This window comes from Oreochromis niloticus, linkage group LG7 (genome assembly GCF_001858045.2).
Source record: "Oreochromis niloticus isolate F11D_XX linkage group LG7, O_niloticus_UMD_NMBU, whole genome shotgun sequence".
Taxonomy (NCBI): Eukaryota; Metazoa; Chordata; class Actinopteri; order Cichliformes; family Cichlidae; genus Oreochromis; species Oreochromis niloticus.
Genome location: NC_031972.2, coordinates 1290262 through 1312626, shown reverse-complemented (window position 1 = coordinate 1312626; position 22365 = coordinate 1290262). Strand labels below are relative to the sequence as shown.

At 42.5% G+C, this 22365-nt stretch overlaps 1 protein-coding gene across 5 annotated transcripts in view; it reads right to left on the bottom strand.

Moving 5' to 3' along the window:
• immp2l (inner mitochondrial membrane peptidase subunit 2) overlaps nucleotides 1-22365 on the bottom strand; it is a 211776-nt gene that overhangs the window by 15602 nt on the left and 173809 nt on the right. For 2 of the 5 annotated variants that reach the window (XM_025909183.1, XM_025909184.1), the window contains one exon: nucleotides 15381-15696. The exons of 2 other annotated variants lie outside the window; for them this stretch is intronic. In XM_025909183.1, the coding sequence (XP_025764968.1) occupies nucleotides 15440-15696 (257 nt within the window). In that variant the 3' untranslated portion in view covers nucleotides 15381-15439. Of the gene's footprint in view, nucleotides 1-15380; nucleotides 15697-22365 lie in introns of those variants that run through there. One more of the 5 variants, XM_005449168.4, reaches the window with a different exon arrangement.

Here is a 22365-nt window from a genome sequence, read left to right as displayed (position 1 = left end):
TAGGTGTGACAAATCTATTTTGCTGATTATGTAAAAGGGCTTCAAACGATCTCTTCAACAGCTACACCTGTTTGACTGGAGGAAAAGAGGATTTTCCTTCTCACTCTGTTCCTTTTGTCTCCAAGGGGGAAAAACGGAGCTAAAAAAAAAGTTTAAATCTCTTAAACAAAAGGAAACAAAGACAGTTTAGTGGATGCACACACAGCTTTTTAAACTTGGCCTAAAATAAGGAACATGTCCTAGTTTTCATACAAAACCAGAACAGGCATTATTTACCATCCAGTGAGAATGAAAGGAGACATAATAAGACCTTATTTCATACGTTTGTGTATCGCACTAACAGTCCACCAAGAGCCTGCTAGAAACTAAAAAATCCAGAGCTCAGTCTGCCTGTGAGTGCATTTGTCGAGAGGCAGAAACGTAATATTTCCAGTTGTTATCAATCACTGAGGTGTAAAAATCACTGTTATTTGCACATCTGTAAAATGAAACAGACTTTTGTTACAAACTCGTGAACTTTATACTAAAAGAAGTTCTCACCTCTCACCTGGCTGAAGTGTAAATACAGCTCTGATAAAAGCTAAAGACCTGCGTGCATCACTGAAACCTCGAGTATAAAGTAAACCATGACTCCTGAGCCCAAGAACCATGACTTTAGGTTTGTCCTCAGTGTCTAATTTGTGGCTACAGCTGAATTCTTTTCCACTGCAATGACCACAATAAATTCAACCATCCAGCTGTTTTCAAGCTGAGAGTCTGTCCTGGGTCTGCTCTGGTATCCACCCGGTTGGACATCCCTGAAACACATAACCCAGAAGGTGTCCAGGAGCCACCCCAGCTTGCTCCTCTCAGTGTGGTCGATTATGTCTCTACTCTCTATACCCTTCCTCTAACAGGGCATTTACTCTGTGTACACGCTGTGACCACAGAGTCTTCTGAAAACCCACTCTGTAACCTGACATGCACCTCTGAAATGTAAGCACATGTAACATCGAAGCAGCCCACAGTTACGGTCCTTGGTGTGTTTGGTGCCATAATTCCTCCTTTTCAATGTATCAGTCAGAGGATAATAACCATTGCCTCATGGATGGAGATTCCAGAAACTATCGGAACAGATGTGAGGAGATGTGCAAAAGAAGTGAAAAATTTGAGGGACAAAAATGTCAGCCTTTGAAAAATAAAACGACCGCAGCAAAGAGTCGGTGCTCGTGGCTGGCACTTCTTATAAAACCCTGGGACACAACCACATGGTGATTAACACATGATGCTCCAGCACAAGCAGACATGTTGGCAGCGATATCAGCCACTCGGGTTACGGTGAAGTCTGTAAAGAGCTGGGCTCTACAAAGATTCACCTCATAAGTCTAAACTAGCCGCGAGTCTTCAGCAGAAGCTCACGTCCATCTTTGGCCTCATTCTGTCACTGCTCACAGCTTGTGGTGAGGATAGGAAGGCAGATTCACCAATAAATCAATAGTTTTGGAGCTTTAATTCCTTCATTTGATGCAACTTGGTTTAATGAAACCAAATTTGACAAACGAGGATGGAGACGATGGACATACATCCACCTCAGGACACTGCAGGCTCATAAAGTGGGAACGAGCTAAAGCTTTCTCTGTTACATCCTCCTCTCTGAATGCGATCCGACCATAATTTACAAAAATAACTTTATGTTGTATTCAGACGTGAAACTAGTGACTGAGACCAGAAGATCAAGTAAGAAGAAAGGTAATCAAACTTCTTTTTGGCCTAAAGCATGTCATCATTAGCTTAGCTTTCCTTAGCCTGTGTTTTTATGGTTAACAAGTGTGGCGTCCTTCTTTTGCATGTGCCGTTAGCTAGTCATGAAAAAGGATGGTGGAGGTTGCATTCTGTGCTGAGAAGAGGTCAAAGCAACATCTAATGTCAGATGAGGTCACGCAGCGCACAGATAAATGAGGGTAACCGGGCCTGGAAGACGGTTTTTACTGCCAGATGGTTTGGATGCTTTCAGGACTCTTTCATGGTGAGAAGAAAGCCCGAGGGCGAGGACCGCACCACGTTTAAATATCAGGGACCAAATATGAGTCAGACATACATATGAGCCACATTATGAAGATTATCTCCCGCAATATTGTATTAGAGCTCATGAAGAATGCAAAAAGAAGATTTATTGACGGGAGTGTGGCACAGATATGGCTCCTTGAACCCTTATTCAACATGAATTGGAATAATGGCACTTTAATGTTAAAGCTAGAGGCTTTAATGTCAAAAAGGGACAATTTTATCCAACCAGACAGTAACATGTGGAGATAATGAACTCTTATTTCTGTCACAGCTGAGGATAAAGAAAGAAAAAAACCTTCAGCGCTTATCTAAAATATTTTATTTTTCAACACAGCTTTCAAATTTTTCAGTTCATCATTTGTTATCTCAGTGATCGCTCTGTGTCTGCATGGGCGGCATGACTGGGAGCTCAGAGACACCGTCTCTCTCATACACTCAGTTTTCATTCTGCTGCAGTGACTCGGAGCAGACACAAACTTCCCTGTGAAAGAGCGTCTGTATGGACGTCTCCATCTGCTGTAACCTCAAACCAAAGACTTTAAGTCCTTTTGGACAGTGAGGAACATGTAGAGTTGCTTTTGAAACTCAAGTGTGATTGGATGCTGTGGTTGGAAATGTCGGAGAGAAAAGAGCTGCACCAGGTAAACTGATCAAACAAGACTTTTGACTTTGAATAATCAGGCTGTGAGACACCAGAAAGCAGTTTTAAACCATTTTCAGATTTGATAAATCAGAGATATATATCTATATTTTATATAAAATATATAATTATTTTCAGTTGGGTGAGGGTGAGATGGAAAGGAAGCAGCTGAAAGAAGAAGTAGTTGCAGTATTGTCTGATAAGTTTTGGGCAGCAAAGCTACTGATCAGTGAAACTCTTATCACAGCTTCTTATCTACCCAGAGTAACTGCAGGAGATCAGACATCAACCACTTCAGCCTGAGAACGTGACGGTCAGGTTCAGGAACTCCTCAAAGTCGTCTTCCTCATCCTGCAAGACTTTTTTGAGGCTAGCTGAAAGTCTTTTTCCAGATTCTCCTTAAAATGAAGACCACAAAGACCCTCATGCTTCACTCTCACTACAGATCTGTGTCTGGAAGCCTTCTCCACCATCTCATCCAACTCACCTCCAAGTGGTGGCAAAGCTGTAAGTTTATGGGTCAATCTATGCTCCAGACTTTAGATGTGTTCACCATCCTGGACATGTGGTTTAGTGGGTTGGTCGGTGCACTTGGTCAGGATGATCAGGATACCTAATGGGCGCTAGATTCCAGACTAGATCCTGAGCACGCTGCAGGGATTCAATATCTCATCAGGCCAGGAAGCATCTCAACATCTTTTAGAAGGAACTAGTTAAAAAAATGCTCCTTGGAAAAAACCTGGAATACCCCACTGTGTCCCAGCTCTGGATAAGCAGGAGAAAATAACTGATGGAATATACAGTGGTGAGAAAAGTGTTGCCCTCTTCCTCATTTCTTATTTTTTCTATGTTTGTCACACTTAAATGTTTTGGATCATCGAACAAACACAAAATGCAGTTTCTAAATAAATCCACAGCTACATGGATTTGATTTACAAGGTTTGGATGTTTTTTGCCCTTAATAACAAACACCTTCATTAGAAACTGCATTTTGTGCTCACTTGTGTTATCTTTGTCTAATATTTACATTTGTTTGGAAACAAACAGACAATAAATCAGAAAGCGGGTGAACACTTGTTCCCACCACTCGACAGGGACGTGGTCAGGTTTCAGCGGGGTAGCAGGATCAGGTCTGAGAGCACCATCAGCAGCATAACAAGAGCTCATGGACATTTTCCACACTTCTCACAGACTTTTGTACTTTCTTGTTATTTTTTCATCAATCAAGAATAATATATTGCCACTTCTTTGAAAAAGTGGTTTAATTACAGTCATTCTGGCAGAAAGCATTATGGGAAAATGAGAAGGCATTAACTGAAGTAGACAAAGCAGCCGAGGCAGCCTGGAATAAAAGAAGAAAGTACTTTGAGATTAAAATTAACTTTTTAAATCATCTCTTGCCCATCGCTGCTAAACTTCCTGGAGGAGATCCAATTATAAAAGATGTTCATTAAGAACTAAACAACTCCAAACTTGGTGAACTCTCATGCAGCTTCTGCTCACTGAGCAAAACTGGATGTTTTGGTGATTTAAATTTACAGCGTCAGCCAAACTTTAATTTGTGAATGCTGTTAATATGAACGTGATTGCTTGGATTTGCAGAACATGCAAAGGTCAAAGGTCAGCTACCTTTGCTCACTAAATCTAATCCATGCAGAGAGTTTGGTGTCACCCCAATGCTGACCTGAGTCAAAGCAAACAGCTCCTCTGATAACAGACCGAGGAAACGTGATCAGTGGAGTCACTTCAGGATGTTTCTGCAAAGCTCCGTCACGCTGACGGTCTCCTGTTGGGGAGAGATGATGAGCACGCTCCTCGTCGCGCTCTTCACCTGGTCTGCTCAGAAACCGTGGACTCGGTCGTAGCTGCGGGACTTATCAGAACATCCTTCAGAAGATCATGTCTAACAGGAAATCATCTTAATTTGAAATTGGCCAATGTTTTTGACTTTCATAGAGCCTGCCTCACAGGTCTGCTCCTTTTGTTTCAGAGGAAATGTCTCATTTATTTTTCCCTTAATGACCATATGAAGCTTACTCACCACTGGATGGACTGAATCAGCAGTTCAGAAGGAACTAAATGCATTTGATTTAGTTTTTAGTTTTAATTTAACACGATCAAATTCAATTCTATTTTATTTATATAACATGTTCACAACAGCAGTCAGCTCAGGCTGCTTTATATTGTAAGGTGGAGGCGTTCAATTAAAATGTAAGGAGGTCCAGTTTAAACCCATCTTCAAACAAAAGTCTGTCGTGTCATAAAAGTTGCACATGCATTATAATTTGATGCGATATGTTCTGACGTAGCCTAATAGTTGAATCAGTGTTTGCATAAAGTCAGAACTGGCTGTTAAATAAAGCAGCGAAAGTAACATTCAGCAGTATTTTAACAGTTTCTATTATTCATTTGACAAAGACCAGGAAGGCGCTCTAATGAAATAATAATAAAATACTCTTTTCTCATTTCAGGTGAAATGAAGTTTGCATTCATAAATAAAATGAGTCGTTTGAGTTTTTCCTTTCAAATATAAACCAGCTCAGCCTCTTTTACTCTTCATCAGCTGCTCTGACTCACATCTTTTTTCTCTTTTCACACGAGCTCTGAGTAAATTATTACACGTCTGTCTGCGTGTTTCCTGTGAACACATCCCGACTACTGCAAAGACAAAGGCCACACTGATTAAAATACCTTTACCATAAATATGAGGAAACTTGGGCAGCGTAAAGTTGAAATGGTCCTTCAAGTAACAGGTCTGCGCTCCTAAAGCCAGACCTGAGAGAAACCTCCAACAGTCACACAAACACCTCTGAGCAAGCACTTCCTCAGAGACGAATAACTAAGATTAAATGCAGGGTGGTGTGTAAAGTGAGTGAGGAAGAAACACCCAGTGCATCATGGGAGTCCTCCAGCAGCCTACACGTATCGCAGCGTAACTAAGGGAGGATTCAGGGTCACCTGCTTTCTATCGCTTTACAATCTACAGATTTAAACAGACACTTTGAGATTATGGCTGAATTTCGTTTTGCTCCTGCGGTGGCATATTCGTCACAAGAAGTGACCGGCTATGATTCGCTGAAAACTGTAACAAATGTTAACAAAAATGCTCCAAAAGTCGTCACACTAATCAGGACACACGGGAGAAACGATGTTAGGCTGATGAACACCTTGATGTCTCTTCACCCCCGACCGCGGCCTGGGTTCATCCTCTGAGGTGTAAGTCATCATCAGTGACAACCACTAACGTTAACCAATCACAGCATCATGTCTGTTTGTAGTAAATTGTTCTCGTCAATCGGGGAACAATTCAAATCATCATTCCATCTCCTTTCTCCAAAGTACTGGGCTACTGTAGGGTTAGGGATGGCACCTCGGAGGCCTTTGGTACTTTCAAAAAACGTTGGAGCGTGTCAGCATCCAAAATGACACCAATCCCACAAAGAAACAAAATACAGTAGGTACATGTTCAGTGTCAGACAGTTCCAACTCTGAAGTTTAAATCCACCCCCGCCTGTCATCTTTCAAAGGTTTCTGTGGATCTTGCTGCGTCTGGCATTTACATCTGTCTTTATACACCTGTGGAAAAGAAAGGTGTGTGGGAGAAAGAGGAAGCTGCTGTGAATCGGTGTAATCATCCATGAACGGGCTGAAATCCATCAGATCTTCAGGCTGAACCAGCTTCTGCTTCTCCTGCAGCAGTGAAACTTAAGGCTCAGGTGTTTCCACTGGTTTTGTGAGAACGGGTACAAAGCATTAGACCCCCGACCAGAGGACAGCGTTGTGCGTAAGGAAATAAATTAGATGTGGCTTTTTCAAAATGTGGTTTGAAAACTTAGATAATTAAAAATTAAAGCACTGAAAACTTGTGATAAGTGATTGCTTCCATCTCGTTGGAAGGGTCTGGTAATTTAAGAGTGTTTTAAATCAGTGCAGTCAGCCCAAAAAACAGGCTTTAATTAGCAAACGGTGGAAATGTTCTCTTTAGTGTGTCTGATGGTTTGTTAAGGTGCTTTTGTTTTAAAGCATTCTATAAGTGCTAAGCAATTACTGTTATCATTACGAAGGTAATGACTTCTAAAAAGCATCCTGGTGTGAGCTGGTGGAACATGAAAAGGTCTCCAGAAGCTCCCGTTGCTCGGTAAATCTAATCCGGGTGTTTAACCCCATGCCGAGTGTTTGGCCTCACCCCGACACCGAGCTAATGAGTCAAAGCAAAGAGCTGCTGGTCCACTAACACACTCGGGTAAAGCCATCTGTGACTGAAAGGCTGCCAGGACAACATGAATATTAATAACTCAGATTGGGTTTATTTACACGTGGCTACCTCTGTCTGTAGTGATGTATAAATAAAGTTACATTTAAAGACCTTTAAGGCCTTTATTCGAGATCAAACCACCTTTCACTGGATGGACTCTGGTGTTCTGTAACACACAGGTTTGATCTCAGTGCTTAAAAATGGTGACGGAGACACTTTCCAGCTGTCACTGCATGGTGGATGGTACTTTTCTCCATCACAATCAGTTTTCACAAAGATCTCCAACAGCACCGGCTGAACAACAGCCCACCGTGCTTCACCGGTGGATGTAGACTCTCTCCTGACCACCTCCAGCAGTTCTTTGGGAATCCTGTTGTTGCTTTGAACTTGTGACTTGTCTTTGGTATTTCTCACAGGTTCAGTGAAAGAAGTTGTAACAAATGTGTTTTACTGCTAAAAAAAAGGTTCTTAGTTGTATCTTCAGACAATGCTTATGTTTCCAACATATGTACCACAGCATGGTTCAAAGAGAAGAAGCTTTCTGTTCTGCATCACTGAAAATAACAGCATAGAACACTTGTTTCAAAATAAATGACCCCTCTGAGATGCTTTCAGAGACACATGTGGTTCCACGAGTTTAGCTGTAGCTAATATTACAAAAACTGACCTGAAGACAAGAAAAATATTTCTTATTTTACAGAAACTATCTGGATTTTCAAAATAAGAATATATTTGTTTGATATTTGTCTCAATTCTGAAATCAGCATCAAACTCTATAACCTTCAGGAGGAATGCAGTAAATGAACATATATCAATATCTGATGATCATCTGCAGCAACAGGGATCTTATTAGTGTTGATTTTTGTATTTTCCAACCCCAGAGACAAACAACAATCAATAAATACTGATATTAAATGTCCCGGAAATTACTGCAAAATGCCAAATTGTAACACAGCAAAACTGGCAAAAACATCAAAGATAAAAATACGACAGCAACATCCAGCTACATTTATCGACAGAAAATCAGACTTTGATTTTTTCATTTTTCTCGACTCTCTTACTTTTGTCTCAGCCAAGAAATCTTTGTTGGGTTTTATTTATTCCAGGTGAACACAAACACTAACAGGTGAATTAATGATGTTCAAGATTCAGATGTGTATTAACACAGCACAGGCTCTCAAAGTCGCAGAAATGAAACCATTACTTTAAAATCCTTTACATGATCCAGCTGTCGCAGCTAATTACAGGATGATTTCTAATGTTTCTTTATTAAAAAATAGTTGAAAGAATCATCATAAATCAGCTGAAGGAACTTTTATGACAGACAGAAAAACTGAATGTTGCAGTGATTCTGCTGATCACAGCGTTTTAATACAAAGATGAGAACACACTGTTGGTATTAAAGGAAATTCCCTGTGCTTGTTTGTATCATATCTGTATGATATGACTTCAGTTCCTGCATGTAAATGAGGTGTTTTCTACACACGCTAAAGTTATTCATGGATTTCCTCAAGGTTCTGTGTCGGAACCAATATTTTTTGCATTATACATGCATCCCTTAGGCAATATTATTAGAAAACACGGCATTTTCATGTCTATGCAGATGATGCCTAGCTGTATTTATCCGTAAGGTCAGGCGACACAAATCCACTAGTTAAACTACAGGAATGTCTTAAAGACAAAGACCTGGATGACTTCAAATTTCCTTCTTCTAAAGTCAGACAAAATGTGTGTCTGATCAAAATCAGTGTGCAGACCTCATCTGAGCAGTATCACTAAGATCCAACATCTGTGATGTCGAGGACTACTGTAATTCATGATTATCAGGAAGTCCTAAAACTGCCTGAAAAGTCTTCAGCTGATCCAAAATGCTGCAGCAAGAGTCCTGACAGGGACTAGAAAGAGAGAGCAGATTTCTCCTGTATTGGCTTCCTGTTAAATCCAGAATTTAAAATGTATAAAAATATAATACCATATTATCTCAATAAAGGAATTTACTCTCTCCTTGCTGACTTAAATGTGGATCCAAGTTTCTTCGGCTTTCAGGACCCCAGTTTGGATTCAGGAGGCAGACACTATCTCTACTTTAGGCTTCAAACTTTCCTCTTCGATAAAGCATATAGTTAGGGCTGGATCAGGTGACCCTGACTCCTCCCTCAGTTATGCTGCAACCAGTGTTGGTCAAGTTACTTGAAAAAAGTAATCAGTTACTAATTACTGATTACTTCCCCCCAAAAGTAATCCCATTACTTTACTGATTACTTATTTTCAAAAGTAATTCATTACTTAGTTACTTTTTAAAAACACAATTTACAACCTGAATAGGTGATAAAGCGATAGATCTTTCAGCCCAATTCTACTTTTTCTGCATAATTCATCATACAAAATGTAATCAAATGAAAAAGTCTCTTTTTAAAACGTTAAATCTTTTAACTTTATGCATCAAGCAAAAACTTAATTATATGCAACATTCTCTGACTGGAAGAAATTTGTTTAACATTTAAACCTATTTTCTGCACATTCCAGCACATAAAATAAAATATGTTTTTGTGTTTACACTCAGTCTTTCAAATAGATGCAAGTAAAACACAGCAGAAAATAAATAAAATCAAAGACTAGCGGTCCTGTTGCTCTATTTTCACCTGTAAAGCAGGACTGGGGTAGGCGGAGGTTTACCCTGGTGCAGGTGTGCCGCAGCGGTCAGTGGAAGAATCCGCGAGTTTCTCTGTGAGTTTCACGCACTCGGCGCTTGCTTGGAAGTTTAGGGGTTTTTTCGCTGTAAAAAGAAGTTTTCTTCCCACGCACAGCGGACACTAATGTTTTTGTCACTTTTTATGGAATCAAACTCAAAGTAAGGTCAGTACTTCCACGCTTTAAACGCTGCACGCTCATACTCTCTCCCGCACTCGATATATTATCCATTGTTGATCTGCACACAGCTGTTGTCACGAACGTCGCACTCGCTTACGTCACTGTCATGAGACGTTCTCGCAAAAAATCACGGTTTTAGTAACGCAGTAACGCAGCGTTCCTACGGGAAAGTAACGGTAATCTAATTACTGTTTTTGCAATAGTAATCCCTTACATTACTCGTTACTTGAAAAAAGTAATCAGATTACAGTAACGCGTTACTGCCCATCTCTGGCTGCAACAGACTTCTTCCTGTTAAAAGGAATTTCTTCCTTCCCACTGTTGCCAAGTGCTTGCCTGATTGTTGGGTTTCCTGGAGGGTCTTTACGTGCAGCAAAAATCACCCTGAGGTGTCAGTTGTTGTAATTCAGCACTTTATGAATAAAATTGCACACCTTACCTTAACACCTTAACAGATGTCATTCTGAAGAGATAACCAGCGATTTCACTTCACCCGCTGGTGTTTTTAATGTTGTGGCTGTGGGGGGGCAATGAAGATGAAATTGTTTGAACCTGGTTAGTTTATAGAAAATCCTGAAATGCTCACACTGTGTGTTGCACATCTCCTAAAACGAGGTGACAGCAGACAGGTGAAATGGGGCCATTTCAGCAAAGCGCTTCTTTGTAATTTGAACCACCGACAGATTTTAAACATCAACCAGATCTTACAGGCGTTTGCTGCAGAACATTTTCAACATGCGTCAGAGCCGAGCTGGGATTTTGTGCCCCCTGCCTGAGCCTTTAACATCATCAGGCTGACTCAGAATTCAACAAACGACGAGTTGTTGCTGCTGCTCACCCCTGCTGCCGTTCGGGAGGTGACTTTAAGGCCCAAAGTGCAGGAATGAGCCTGTGTGCTGTTACGATTAGCATAACAGCATTTCACACCGGTGAGAGAGGAGTAAGAGCCGAGTCAACAGTCAAATGAGCCATGGGGTATTTATATACAGCTGCACCATTAATTCATTAGGGAGCCACAAAAACCAGGAACAGGAAAAACTGTTGGATTTTATAAAACTACAAAATACGAGAAATTTCTCCCCCAGAGGATTGGACTCCCGATCAGCCAGAAATCAGCGAGGCTGTCAGTTTAATACAGATTTAAGGGAAACGGAGAAAAGACAGCCTCTCCAATTACACAAACACAATGATGTGAAAGTCCTGAGGATAAATGTCAGACTGACACTTTGACTCTATCATCTGTATCTGCTACACTTCTTTTTGGATCATTTCTCGCATAAAAAACACTTTACTGAAAATTTGACACAGAACAGATACAAAGAGACAAACTTATGGGAACATTTGGTTTTTTAATTTGACCCGCCTGCTTTTTGACCATAAATAGAAGGAAAATAAACTGTAGATGAAGTTTTTCACTGATATGTGTGTGTGGTAGGAATAATTTCGTCACTGCAGATAAAAGATTTCCATCTGTAGTCATTTATATTTAGTGGTGTGGGTGAGATGGGTGGGTTGCAAAGTGGTTTGCAGCTGCTTATTGTTTTGAATTTACAATCTAATGCTCACAAAAATAAACTGATCTCAACACTCTGGCTTTGGAAAATGAAGCTTCATCTCTTAATAAACTCTTTGAAGACCAAAACTAGGTGCAGATGTTGGTCCATACTGCACAACACCACGTTTTACCAAAAACCAAACACAGGAGGGATGATGATCTGAGTGGACCACAGCTAAAGCTCAGACCATCAACAGGACAAAGATCCAAGCACAGCAGCAGATCTGCAACAGAACGACCGAAGAAGAAAAGAATCGAGCTGCTGCAACGGTGCAGAGTCCAGACCTCAACCTGACTGAGACCTGGGACCAGCTGTGCATAAATGAATGCTGCATTTGCAGTGAGTCTACAGCTTGTGCACCTGACTTGACATAGTACTTGAAAGTCACGGTGCTTTAACTTGCAAACTTTTACAGCTTGTCAAGCCTCTTTCCACACATCAAATACCGAATTCTTCAACAGTTAAGACAAGACATTTGACGTGTATAGAATCCAGACACGTGAACACAACACATGCTGATGTTTGCCATCTCCGTCGGTCCTGATGCAAATGGGTTTTGAGTCCTTTCCATTCCACTTCGCTGAGGGAGTAGAGAGGAAAAGGCACCATGTGCAGCTTTCTGACTGTGAAGAGTACAGAGGCATGAAGACCTGTAGTGCACTTCATGCACTGTAAACTCACCTATGCTCTCGAAAATTGAGTACAGAAGTCCGCCATTCGAGCGGACGAGTGTCTCAAACATCCTGCACATCCTAACCCCAGAGTTTGGTTGTGTCACCTTGTAAACGTTAACGCTGTGTTCAGACCAAAAGTTCAGCAGTTCTGTCCGAGGTTACCTCTGTAAATCTGTGAATATTTGTGTGGACAGTAGGAGAAATTAAACATATTTTCACAGAAAGTCCTGTGATTTTGCTTATTTTTCTCCTGCGTCTTCTTTTGTTCTGCCTCTATATAAAGGATGAAATCTACAAATGCCGTGTGTTACTGGGAGAACCAGTCTTTGTACGAGACACCATTACAGGTCTCATGCAAAGGCCAAACTCTTAGATGTAGAGGTATCAGGCGAAACGTCACCTGAAGACTTAAATGAAGATCATTGTTCTGTATTCATGGCTAGTCTGAGTTTTTCTGAGCAGTCTTGAGGATGCGAGCTCGTTAATGTGTTTGGCACCTGCAGCAGATTTGAGACTGCACACTGGAAAACCTGCAAATTCAGAAAACTGTATAAAGAACACGTTTGCAGAAGGATTCGGTGCATCTGTTAACTCACAGAGGAAGGACTGGCTGGCATGTGGCATCCCTTCTGTTAGTGCGGTAATCCCGAATGTCTAAACAAGGCCATATCTCACCACGGCGACACCGGTATCCTAGCAGCTGCACCCAATGGTGTTTGTTGGCACGGAAACAGCACAGAGGCTTAGAGGCGAGCACACACACACAGAGACAGACTGATGAGTCTTTTCAGCTCTCTGTAAATAAGGTAAATGCAGGATGCAAAGTACCGGGAAATGTGCAAACACGGGCTTTACTACCCAGAGAGGATATCAGTCAGTCAGAGATGCCGTCTGCAGCCGTCTTTCGTGAACATCAAATATATAATCAACTAAATCATCAGATGGAGCTGATGCAGAAATGCACAGAACATTTAGGTGAATTAATCATGCACACGTGAGCCTCAGCGGGAGGGTCGAGTACATCTGCATTTAGCCCAACTTATCCTTCCGGGGTCCCCTTACACTGTGACACAGCTGCAAGCGTCGCACAATCAGCAGCTACATCTGGGAGCTCAGTTTGGCTGAATGCACCACAAGTGTTCCCTCGGTCTGATTTATGCAAATCAGCGACGCACATCTTTAAAGACGGAGCGTTTCAGCTGCTGCAGAAGTCAGCTGGCTGCACATGTTTTGTCACATGTGCTTTTTTCTTCTAATTAAGACTTCACATACCCCGCTTGATGTGGAAGGCTAAAGGCTCATTTCTCCTCCAAGAGCAATTAATAAAGGGGGGAGCGTCTGTGAACTGTCAGCAGCCCTCTGCTTACAGCCGACAGCAGCAGCGACACAAACAAAAGCAAAGTGAAAACAGATTTTTAGATAATGACCCAGACACAGCTCGCTCCCATCGCACTGCAAAATAATTGAATTCGCTCAGTTATCATCAGGAGCACTTTGGAGGTCAGATGAGGGAAGCTCTGGTGTGACAACATCCTTAAAGAGGAATACCACCAGGACCTGAGGACATGAGTGATTCTGGTCGTGGAATATAGATGTATGGAAAATAGAGTGTTCTACTGCAGCAGAGACGTTAGCTCGCCGTCAGCAGGCAGTTTGTGCAACGGCCACAGCCTCTGATCTATGAGCTTTTTTTACCAACATAATCATCTTTTGCTCTTGAACTTCAGGTGCAGACATCCTCCTTCAGGGTTTTCTGGTATATTCATGGTTCCCTCAGTCACAGCAGAGCAACCCAGACCATCACACCACCACCACCACCGTGTCTGCTGCTGCTGTGATTTATGAAACACTGTTAGTTTGATGTGACAGGACTCAAACCTCTCTGGGATCATCCAGATGTTTTCTGGCAGTGAGACGAGCCTTGGTCAGCAGTGGTTTGCTCCTTAAACTCTCTCATGGACGCCATTTTTGCCCCGTCTTTCTTATTGTTGAATCATGACCTCTGACCTTAACTGAGCCTTGTGAGGCCTGCAGGTCTGTAGATGCTGTTCTGGGTTCTTCTGTGACCTCCTGGATGAGTCGACGTGTTCCTGTGAAGGTTCAGCACCGTTCCGGGTTTCCTCCATGTGTGGATAACGGCTTTCACTGTGGTTCACAGAGGGTGGCTCAGACTGATGATGTCACTGACTTTGTTTCTTTAGATTGCGGCGTGATGATGATGTGCTGCTGTTTGAGATCTTTCAGCCTGCTTCACTTTATCAGACAGCTTCTGTTTAAGTGATTTATGATCCAGCAGGTGTGACACTGATCAGGTCTTTTTGGAAGCTCAATGAAATGTGGTTAATGAGAGTTAATTCACGATTTAACAAGAAGGGCCAGGTGGGTTTGGAAAGCTTCTTTTCCCCCTAATAAATGAAACTCGATTTTTTATTTACTTTGGTTATCTTTGTCTAATATTCAAATTACTTTGATGATCTGAAACACGTCTTTAATTTGACTTCTCAGTTCTCAAACACAGAAATGAAACTAAAACCTTTAAAACTGTAGTTGAATTCTGTAGCAACACACATCCGCCTCCTACGCTGGAAAATAATAAAAATTTAAAGTGGACAATGGAACTTTGAAGTTAATGGGGGACAAACACAGAGAGCTGTGTGCTTGTTTCCACCTCTGAATGATTCTTACAGATCTGCTGTTTGTTTACGGAGGCAAAAAGAAAGAACCTCCGAACAATCGAAGAGGTGCTTTACAGAATTATTTCTGGAGCTAAAGAGACACTGAATCACGAGTGATGGGGAAGCAGAGTGGGAGATATACTGGCTGATTGGTGTGGGCGTCATTCTGGGCACAGGAGTCCCCAGCAGAGAGCAGACCTATGCTACGGTTGGTTGTCTCATGGGTTGCTGGGGCTCCCTGTTGAAGTATAGATGACATATAAGGTAAAAACTGGGGTTTTGCTTAAATATTGAAGCTGTTCACTGAGACGAACACCAAAGCCTCAAACTTTTCAAATTCATACTTCTGGTTTAAGGATTCAGAATAATTTCCCACAAGCTCGAAGCCTTCGCAGGCTAAAGATGTGAATAAAGACATAAGAGTGTGGTCACAGAGAGGGGGAAATAACATGATCAGAAGCTTTAAGGATACACGAGAAAACATTTTAAAAAATCATAAAGAAATAAAAATATGCAGCTGGAAATGAGCAGATTCAAACATTTAACGCCAGGATAGGGTGGAAATTACAAATGAGTTTAATTACCCATCACTTTGCCAGTGATTATTTGCTTAGTTGATAAAATACCACAAACTTTTCTCCGAACAAAGTAAAGAACTCTTGGTGATTTACAGACAAAATCTTTAATTTTTCATGTAAAATGTGAAGTTCATGGACAGGGCTTCAGTTTGTCGTCTTTTCAGCCTTCAACAAAGAAACATTTTTAAAAAATAGACTGCAGTGAAATGAACAAAACACAACCTGAGAGTACAGTGAACACGGTTTATATAAAAGCCATGCAATGTGGGCGTTTGTCAGTCCTCTTCCTCTTCGGTGTCCAGCGGTCCTCGGTTCGCAGGGAGCGATGGTGTGATTCGCTGCCAGCGGTTTGGTGGCCAGATGATGTGAGAGGCCCGACCGTGAAGCAGCCCCACAGACACCTGGGAAAAAAACAGCATCACAACTGAGAGCCGATTCAGAGAGAGAGGGCCAGCCTGTCCTCAGGTTTCACAGGTGTCCTAAAGCGAGCCTGTCATGGAAATCTCTTTGAGCATCGCTGACTGAAGCAGCTGTGGTGGAGCAGGAGGTTTGGGGGTGACAGAGGAACAGGTGGGCGGAGCAGACTGCAGTTCAGAGGGTGAGTAGCCTCATATACGGAGGTGGCTGCCCTCCTGTTTGTCCTAGCAGCAGGACAGCACAGAGGGCAGTGACCTGCAGACGTGGGTGGAGCCCTGCAGGATGGAGAGGATGGAGCGCGTGGGGTCAGGGTTAGCAGTCGAGTAGTCAGTTTTGCGTAGCAGGGTGTCTGAGGATGTTTGTGGCAGCCATAGGAGCTGGTCAAACTGTCATAACAGGTGATTCAGGGCTCCCTTTATAACCTGCTTTAGCAGGTCCAGCGGACCATCTGTTATTAAAGTGAGCTGAGCCGTCCCACAGTCACAAGAACTGAGCACAGTTCAGGCTTTTCAGTTCTACAATCGATGGCTTTCTCGCTGTAATGCTCTACCGTCTTTAACTGACGCTGGAGAAAAGGTGCTGTTTGTGACCAGAAGTGACAGCATGGCGAATCTTTCAAAACCACACAATCTGAAGAATTCAATATGAAAAGATTATTGGGCAATTAAATGTGAACATAAATAAGTAAAACACGGCTCCAGCTGCCTTTCTTTGCTCAAGAACCCTCCTCTAGTACACGTGCCAAGACCTGTTATTCAAAAATAACTTTCTGATTGTTTATTCTGCAGTCAGGTCAGGGAGAACAGGAGCTGGAGGCCTCAGCAAGCAATGGTTGCTTCAGAGATGGATAGCAGATCTGCAACCACAGTAAGTTGCCATTTTCAAAGTGCCCCATTGGAGCCAGTCTACTCTTATTTTGCAAATGCATGCAATCATCATCTCATTGAATCTGATTGTGCTGACGGGGATAAAATGGCAACAACTGCAAATTTGTTGCCGTCTACATACAGAGAAATTGCAAAACGGTAAAGCTGCTCTGCAACCTTCCATTTATAAGGAATATAACCAGAATACAACCAGCTGAGTTAGTCACAGATGAGTTGCAAATATCGACACTCTGACTCAGATTTACTGCAACATGTTGGTAATCTGCAAACCTTCACCAACCTGAGAGTGACGGCGCTCCAACCGACCACGATAGTTTGGAGACAGGTTGCCTCCACCGGTGCCATCGCCTTCGATCAAAAGCGGTCACCCAGAGGTTGAGGGTGTTTCTGGGTGACCGCTTTGATTGTACTTGCAAACTCCAACAGCAAAAGATGTTTGAACTTGTTTAAATGTAGTCTTTGGTTAGGCTTAGTCACAAAGACAGCTCAGTTATGCTGAATGTAATAAAACTGAAGCATTCTTTGAATTGAACACATCAGATTTAAAGCTGTGCTGTTATGCCCTGACATCCAGAGCCTGCAGGGTCTGTTTGTGAAACACTGTAAGACACCAATCCTCTGCTTCGTTTTTTGTTGGATATATTAAAGATATGTATCCAAGTAGCCTAAATTAACACGACACTGTGGGTTGGTTTTCCTCTTTTTGAGTCACTGGCTACCTTGGCAGTCTGAAATGAGCAAAAACTGATTTTTTCTGATTTTTGAAGTGACATGCTTCTTATTTAGGTCTTACAGACACACCGGTTTACATTCAGCTTGAGGTGCAGAGACTTGCAGACATCAACGGCAGAGATAATTAAAACCGGCACGCTGACAGCTGAAGGTCCGTCCACTCACTGCTGTCCGGCATCGTCCTCGCCGCATCAATTAGAGCTGCTTTGCATAAGGTCGAACGCACACACACCAGCAAATGTCATATGCTTTTAATGATTCCTGTTATCTCTCAAAAGCCGGCCTCTATATTTAAAAATATATATACCATGCGGCATTCATCTCCATCTCCAGAATAACCTTTAGAGAGCTCGTGCTCGGGCCGCAGGTGTTATGAGGAGTTGGTTTCAGAGAAAGAAAGCAACGTTTGATTTGACTTTTTTGGGGTGTCGCAGCAAATTCAACGCTATCGTCTGAGTAACAGGAAGGAAAAGAAACCTCCACCTCACAACAGCTGTGGGTCAAGCTCCAGTTTAATAACATGTGGTAATGAAACAGCCGATTAATATTCATCCGGCTGCAGATGACACTGAGCTGTTATCTGCTAAGGCGAGACAGTGAGGAATGACTAAATTACACACCTGAAAGCTGTGGAGGCAGAGAACCTCCAGGTCAGCACAGATTCATCTTTCTTTTAATCTCAGAAATACCAGGTTAGAAACATCAAACAAAAGCTTTTGTTTTGCACATTAGCTCCGCGATTTTGGTTTAAAGATTCCTTCAACTGGTGACAAAAATCAGGAAAAATATCCACGCTGGCTTCTTTACGACAAACATAATCCATGTGACCTGACAAAAAACAGCTGGATGGTTAAAACATGGCTGCCAAGGTGACATGTAGTTGTTCCTTCCTTTGCTTTATTGATGCTTTCTTTCTTTGGATGCTCTGTTTGTGGCACATTTGGATATTTTGGGGTTTTTTGTTTATTCTTATTAGATTAGCTTCATTTCTTGGATTCTTTGTAACACGTTGCTTCCTTCTGTTCTTACTCTGAGATTTTTAAGGCGACAATTGACAAAGGAAAGCATAGGAGAAAGTGAACGTGCCTAATTTCAGGTTTTTCAGAACAGGAAAATTGAGGATTAATCAAAATGCATTTAGATAGAAACTCTTCCTTCTTTTGTTTCTTTAAGGTTTTCCCTTTCTGGATATGTTTTTATGTTTGTCAGTTTCATGCTTTGGATCGTTTTTGCTGCCTTCTGCTGCTCCATGACCACGAGCTGTGGTTAGACGACCAGAGTCAGGTCACTCAGGAGGGCTCAGAGCTCCGAGCCCTGCACATTGAACCCACCCAGTGGAGGTGGTTTATCTGAACCTGATTCCTCTTGAATGGTTCCTAAACAAAGTGTTTTGGGTTTGGGAGGAGGCTTCTTTGCAGATTTGGGAACACCTGAGTGACCCCTCCCTGGGAGACATCTGGAGATTTCTGCTTTGAATGCTGCTCCTCAAATGTTTTATGTGGGCCGGTCCTGGATAAGGAGCAGAAAATGGACGGCTGGACGGGTTACACTATTGTTTTTTATTATGAGCCCAACAACGGGCCCATTTTTCAATGACTATAACTCTGCTAGTGTTGGAGACAGATTTCAATGGTTTTGAAAACAGAAGACGAGCTTTGATGGACGATGGTAACAACAACCATTCATCAGGTGCTGAACACAGAATAATGAGCTCTACCCAGGTGTTTCCAGGTACACGTCACATTACCGTAACTCCTCAACACCGCTGGGCGAGAGACTCAAACGGTTCCTGAACAATGAGAATTATTTTAAAACTTTACAGGTGGCCTGTGTGATGGATGCTCAGGGCTTCTTTAATGGTTTTTGGTAGAGTTTAGACTTTGCCATGTCTTTGTAATTTTCCAGAACAGTTCATCCATAATTTTTCACTTAACTTGTTTTGATTCTATTTCCTCAGATTTCTCTGTTTTGGTTTCACCTTTTAAAGGTGACCGGTTGCCTCTACGGTTTGTTGTTTTCCTGATTTTGTCCATCGGGTCCTCCTTTGGGGTCTTCATTAGCATTATTTTTAATTTCCTTACTTGTTAGTCAAACATCTCTCAGGTTCTTTGTCTCTGTTGCACCTTTGTTTTCTTTGTATTTTTCCGGATCGTTGGCCAGTGGCTTCCTTTTTTCGTTCAGCGGTCATATGCCGAATTCCACACTGCATCACTTAGTCCCGTAGTCTTTTCTTCTCGGCGCGCTCTCGGCTCATTACTTTCTCTGTTTGTGTCCACATCAGGATTGGCTTTTCAGCTCTGGGAGGAAGAAACCTCAGCATCTGGCTGACTCACCGTATTGATCAACACCCCCCCATCAACTCTCTGCAGATGAATTGGGGCCATTTCATGCTTTGGACTCAGTAGAAATCTTATTTATTGCACCTATAAACGCTTTAATAGGCCATACTTCCCACAGCGTGAGATCGACTGACATGAAAGCCTGACTCGTGTTGCATATGCATGAAAATCTCCTCGGTTTCACATTTTACAAAGTTCTCAAAACCAAACAAGGAAAGAAGATTTTTAACTTAGCAACAAAAGAATATGGAGGAAAGTCTGATGCTCCATACAGCGCTGCACTCGGACCATATAGTCTGTATAGAGGTTGTGGGTGTTTTTCTCTGTTTTGTTTTGGACTATTTCTGATCGACCCGAAGGCTGACTGCATCATCTGCTGCACTGAAAGACTGTGAGGTGGGCGGCAGCGAGGACTGCCAGGCTGACTTTAAAAAGAATATTTTATTCAAATGAGACCTCCTCATTGGAGAAGATACATCCTGAATATAGTCGCTCGATTAGCTGTTTGAGCCTATTTCCTGTGGTATGAATATTTGGTAATAATATGAAACTGTCATCTTAAAATGCATTGTGTTTCATGATGAGAAATACAACACAGCTGAGGCATGGCGGGCTTCTGCTGCTGTGGCTTCGACCATTTGGCAGCAATGAAAGGGTAATGCGATTTTAGGGACGAGAACGCCGGCGACGTCTGTCACGAGGGACAGAAGCTGACATGTGCTCTTCAACTCTGCAATGAAACATCTACTGACAAAGACCACTGCGCTCACACCACCTTTCTGACCAGCAGAGAAATGTCTCCAGTTGGGCGTTGCTCATCGACTGGCTGGAACAGGCCAGAGCTAGTCTGGAGCAACGATTGGATGTCATCTTTCTGTGCCATTAAGCAGTGACAGAAAAATAGCTGTGAAAATGGTGACAAGTGTGGATGAAATAAACACAGGTTGATGCTGTTGTTGACTCTGACGTCAGCAGATTTCTTCAAACGTGTTAAAGAAAGAAAAGAACAGCCACAGCTCTGCACTCTGAGTCTGGCAGAAGCTCCAGTTTCACCCCAGCAAACGAGCAGAAGCATTACAGGCTGCAGAATAACGTGAAGCTACAAATATCTGTACAGATACCACCGCCTCACACATTTTGCTCTTGTATTTATCCGTGCAGTCAGATAGTGTTAGACGATTATATGTAAAAGAAGGTTTTCGTGTGACAATCGTGGGAAACACTGAGTCCACCCCTGATTCAACAGCTTGTAGCAGCAAGAACCTGCAGCGAGGATTTTCTGTGTGACTTCATCAGTCTCTCACATCACTGTGGAGGAGTTTTGGTCCACTCTTCTTCATATTGTTGCGTCGCCTCCTTGAAGTTTGCTGCATTCGTTCATGCACAGCTCTCTGAGCTCTGCAGCAGCTCCATTCTTTTCTCCTTCAGTCGTTCTGTTGCAGATCTGCTGCTGTGCTTGGATCTTTGTCCTGTTGATGACCCGGTTTGGTCCAAGCTTCAGCTGTGGGACACACAGCCTCACACTGACTCTACAGAGGAGCTCATGGTCCACTCAGATCATCATCCCTCCTCCACCACGCTGACGGCTGTATGAGGTGTTTGTTTCCTCCAGACGTGCTGCTGTGTGTGATGGACAAACATCTCCACTGTGGTCTCGTCTGTTCAGATGCAGCTTTGGAAACATACGCCATGCTGGCATGTTCTTTTTAGAGAGAAGACTCTTTCCCCTGCAGCCCCAAACAAGCCATACTTGTTCACTCTTCACTAACTGAGGCCTGTAGAGCCTGAGCTGCAGATTCTTCTGAGTTTTGCACGGTCTGACCTTGGGGTGAATTTTTTGAAACATCCAGCGCTGTGAAGACTTGCAGCTGAATGTTTTCAATTTGTGAATAATCTCCCTTAGTATTTGTAGATGGCCTTATAACCCTTCCCAGACCCTTCCTAAGATCTTTGCTGACTCTTTCCTCCTTGGCTTGGTCCAAACTAGCAAAAGTGCCATAAGTAGTGGTGCTCACACTGACTGATCATCCCTTAATTAAGTGCATTTGATGAGCAGCACCTGGCTGCTGCTGACCTTTAATATTCTTAATTCCTATAGAAGCAGTAAGCGTGCCATTTACTGAGACCAACAGCAGACTTTGGAGTTTGAAAGTTAATAAATACGCTGAACTCACTGTTTAGTATGTTTTACAGAACCACAGACCAGAACAATCCTAAGGCAGGGTAAGGGTTGATTTCTGCTCCTCTCTATCAGCCCATCCCAGCAGCCATGACATCTGGTCAGACCCCCTTCATAGCAAAGTCGTCTAACAGGATGTCTGAGGCAGCAGTTTGTAAGAAGGAGCTGTAGATCACACCTTTGTAGGAAATTCTCTGCAGATGATCAGCATGTGACTTTAAAATTATATTTAGCCACAGACTTCACACTGAAACAGCGGTCTTTGGGAACTTAATGAAAAGTTGGAACAGAACGGACGTTCGCTGGAAATACTGAAAGAAAAATCATAATCCAAGTCTGCAGAAGAGTGGTGTGGTCAGAAACACAATAGGAAAGAGGCACGGCATATTTAAAACTAGATCTCAGTCTCTCTTTGTAGGAGAGAACAGCTGCCGTCGTCTCAGGAGCAAAGAGCAGAGAGGCTCTGCAGAGCTGCCGCTCTATGTGCTCTGGGTTTGAGCTCAGAGGGGATTTCTG